The sequence below is a fragment of the Aegilops tauschii genome, chromosome 5, assembly GCF_002575655.3.
Source record: "Aegilops tauschii subsp. strangulata cultivar AL8/78 chromosome 5, Aet v6.0, whole genome shotgun sequence".
NCBI lineage: Eukaryota > Viridiplantae > Streptophyta > Magnoliopsida > Poales > Poaceae > Aegilops > Aegilops tauschii.
The window spans coordinates 514,648,747-514,652,613 of NC_053039.3; the positions used below are offsets into that span (position 1 = coordinate 514,648,747).

Sequence of the window (3,867 nt, forward strand, 5' to 3'; positions counted from 1 at the left end):
AGTCTGAAGAACTTGACACCAAATATTGTCGTTGCATACGCATGAGAAACTCTAACCTCGCCGCCCCGAGGAGCTGGCAGGAATCTACTTCAATGCTCCGTCTAACCCGTCCCAACGGACGAACTTGAGGAGAATCGAAACCCAGAAGATTGACTTGAATAAGAAGCGCCGCCAACCGTCCAACTAGCGCCCCTGCGAGAACCAAAACGTACCCTACCTATCTACTAGCTGGAGCCGAGGCACCAGAAATCCCCTCCCCGTCACCGGCAGCCGGAGCAGTAGGCAGAGGGGAGGCGAATCCACATGTTCACCGGTGGAGATGGAGGGAAAGAAGATTTTCCTAGTCGCCTTGAAGGGGAAAGAAAAGATGAATTCGTCTTCAGTATTTATAGAGCACCTTCCTTAACGTGTCAATCACATCAGCGTATGACCCATGTACATACATGTAATCAGATTGGTAAGTATATACTAGTACAAGTGTAGATAGATCTACCGTCAGGCACTCAGGCATCGCCCAAATCCACCAGGAGAGGCGTGTTGTCTCCTTTCTCCACCGTGAACGTCTTGAGCATCCGACACCCCGTCGCCGTGGTGACCTCGACGAAGTATCTGCCGTGGAAGCCCCTGAACTTGAAGTTTCCATCGCCGTCGGCGTTCCCGCGCACGTCCGTCTTCCATTCCCTCTGGAGGTTCAGGAACATCTGGCCAGCTTCGTTGACGGTGCCGTCGGCGTCTACGAGCCAGGCGTCCTGCCGCCACATCGTGCCCTGCATGAACCCCCAGAGCACGACGCCCTCCACCGCAGGGTGCGCGTATGCCTCCCGGAGCACCACCTCCAAGTCCTTGGCGCGGAGGCTCACGTCGGGCTCCGACACGTCCAGCTCCGTGAACCAGATGGGCACGCCGGTGGTGGCGAGCCTGTCGAGCGCGGCGCAGATGACCTCCCCGACGGGGTTCTGCACGTGGCCCTGCAGCCCGATGCCGCCCACCACGGCGCCGCAGCTCTCCAGCCACGCGACCTGCTCGGCGTACTTCTCCGGCGTCGCGTTGGGGTCGTTGCCGCATTCCACGTTGAAGTCGTTGACGAAGAGCGCGGGCTCCGGGTCGAGCCGCGCCACCTCCTTGAACATGAACGCCGGGACGTCCTCGTCGGCGAGGCGGTCCCGGAAGAATTGGCCGTGCAGCATCTCATTGTTGACGTCGTAGTGCGGGAACTTGCCGGCGTAGCGGGAGACGAGGCCTTCGAGGCGGCTCTGGACGGCGGACTTCAGCTCGTCCTTGCCGAGGTTCTTGACCCATTGCTGCACGTCGCCGTCCACGGACCAGAAGACGCAGTGGCCGCGGACGCGCTTGCGCAGGCGGTCGCAGAGCGCGAGGAGCGCGTCGGCGTCGGCGTAGTTGAGCTGGCCCTGTTGCGCCTCCGTGTGGTACCACTTGAGCTCGTTCTCGAAGACTGCCCAGTCGAAGTGGTTGGTGAAGAAGTCGAGGAAGGCCGGGTTCTGGATCACCGTCGTGTTGATGCATGTCCCGAAAGGGAAACTGTTGTCCATCTGCACGACGCGCACGGACGCCGCTCCCGTCGCCGCGCCCAGCTTGAGGATCACGTCCCTCTTGCGCGCCTAAATCATTACGTGCCACATCAAGAACTATATATGCAGGTGGCACATGGAAAGTGAAACATGGCTACATAGTCAGTGCATCGATCCGTGCATGCTCACCTGGTCAGTCTTGTCTTTGAGCTGCCGGAAGCGCGCCTCGCGGTCTGTCTGGAAAACGCGGAGATCCATGACCTTGACGCCGACGCCGGCGGGGCCGCCGTGGACGTAAAGCGCAGCGCCGCGCGGCTCCGTCCTGAGGCGGAAGGCGCCCATGATCTCCGTCCACCCGCCGGCCTCGGCGCAGACCGCGCCGCACTCCACCTGCAGGCTCTCATTGTCATCGTCGTCCATAGTGACACCAAGGTTGACGCGCACCGGGTGGCTCGTCCCCCGCGCCGCGCCTGCGCCCAGGCCGATCCACCCGGCCACGCGGTACGTGATCCCTGGCTTGAGGACGCCGCCCGCGATCGTCTGGCGCAGGCCGTCCTTCTCGTCGGCGCGCCCCGCCACGAGAATGTACCGGCCGCTGGGCTCGTTGCCATCGCCATTCCCCGCGGCGATGGCCGTCTCCTCCTCATTGTGCAGGGACAGCGTCGTCGTGCGCGAGCCGAAGGGTGTGCAGCCGGTGATCAGGCTGCCGTCCAGGTTCACGTCCTGAAAAAAGCAGTACACATGTGCACCATACAAATGAATGAGCTAGACTCATGAACTCACCGTATGTGTGCCACTAGTAAGAAAGTTCATACCGGAGTGCCTGCCATCTTACACGAGTGGGAGCGAGGGGCGATTGACCGGGAGTGCTAGCTCTTTCTGTTGTGGTCTGCACTCAGCACTGCAGTATGGGTGATGAGACTAATGCAGCTCTTTCCGGTGGCTGCGGTATTTAAAGGGGAATTTTGGCGGCGGCCGTCGATGTCTCCATCGAGATGGATACAGAGAGACACAGTTGAGTCGTATCACATTCACAGGATAGAAAGAGTAACGGTGAAGAGTAGCAACACAAACCGGAAGCAACGAACGCCTCTCTCTCTCTCTCTCTCTCTCTCTCTCTCTCTCTCTCTCTCTCTCTCTCTCTCTCTCTCTCTATCTATCTATCTCTCTCTCTCTCTCTCTCTCTCTCTCCGCTGCTCTTGAGTGACAGTGAAGATTGCACAACATGAAAGCAATGTAAAGGCTTTCGTCGCCATCGTGTATTTCACTTGCATATATGTCGGCGGCCGGCCGGTGACGATGGTGTAACTAATTCGTGATTTGTTGAAGCGTAGAGCGTTGGAATGCATGGCTTCACGGTACAAAAAACGGCTAAAAGCGTGCAACTGGTCTATGCTACAGTATGGACACGACGATTGTGCCCGAATCTTGCCTGCTAGCCAGCTTAGCTCGACCGACCGGTCTAATCACGTTAAGCAATGGCCACAAGCATGCACGCACGCACGCGGGAGCGATTGAAGAGTAGAATCGTCCGTCGCGGCGCAAGCAAGCAACGCGCCGTGCACATAGAAGACTGTCCATTTTTGGAAGGCGTGATCTGCTCCGATCGAGTGGAACAACACAGAAACACAATATATGCCGACCTACCGAATCCATAGTGCACTTCATGTGCACCGATCGAGTTGCCACACGCACCAACCCATGTGCTTTCTTTTTCTTTTCTATACTTTAGTAAGCAAGATAGTAGCTTAGCTCGGCCTTTTTTATTTAGAAAAGATAATTACAGTTAATAAAAAAAATTGGTCGAAAACCGATACAAATGAATCACACAAACACACCAATCCCATGGCTGTGTCTCAAATGAGTTGAGGACTCAGTCACCCAAAGCGACCTGAGGCAACACCGTGCTTGATGATCCGGAGTCACTACTCCGGCTTACAAACTGCATCAACACACCACATTGGCCCGAGGCCTCGCATCCGTCAAGTTGTCAACAACACTGAAGGAGGACACGCTCCACTAACATCTAAAAGAGGACCGGACCCATAAGGGGACGCCCTCAGCGAGGAGTAATCAGTACGCCGCCTACGCCTGCTGCGCCAAAGTCGAAATTTGGGGTTTCACCTAGAAAACAGTAGATCCAAGTGACAAGGGAGATGTGGGGGCTCACATCATCACCGGCATGTCCAAAGTTGGTGCTAGGCTTTCACCTGGAGATCACATCTTGCCCCGTCATATGTCGAGCCACAATAGCGCGTGGACCCATACATCACACCGCCGCCAGCCTCCCATATCATGGCCGCGGATCACTGTGTCACCTCAATCCACCATGGTTTCC

At 57.0% G+C, this 3,867-nt stretch overlaps 1 protein-coding gene across 1 annotated transcript; it reads right to left on the minus strand.

The window, feature by feature from the left end:
• Window positions 1-363: 363 nt before the first annotated feature.
• On the minus strand, window positions 364-2,436 carry LOC109768293 (endo-1,4-beta-xylanase 3-like). Its single transcript, XM_020327025.4, has 3 exons — window positions 2,345-2,436; window positions 1,719-2,252; window positions 364-1,619 (listed from the first exon to the last, which is right to left on the minus strand). The coding sequence occupies exons 1-3, from the start codon at window positions 2,357-2,359 to the stop codon at window positions 504-506; spliced, it is 1,665 nt and encodes a 554-aa protein (XP_020182614.1). The 5' UTR covers window positions 2,360-2,436; the 3' UTR covers window positions 364-503.
• Between the last annotated feature and the right edge of the window lie 1,431 nt (window positions 2,437-3,867).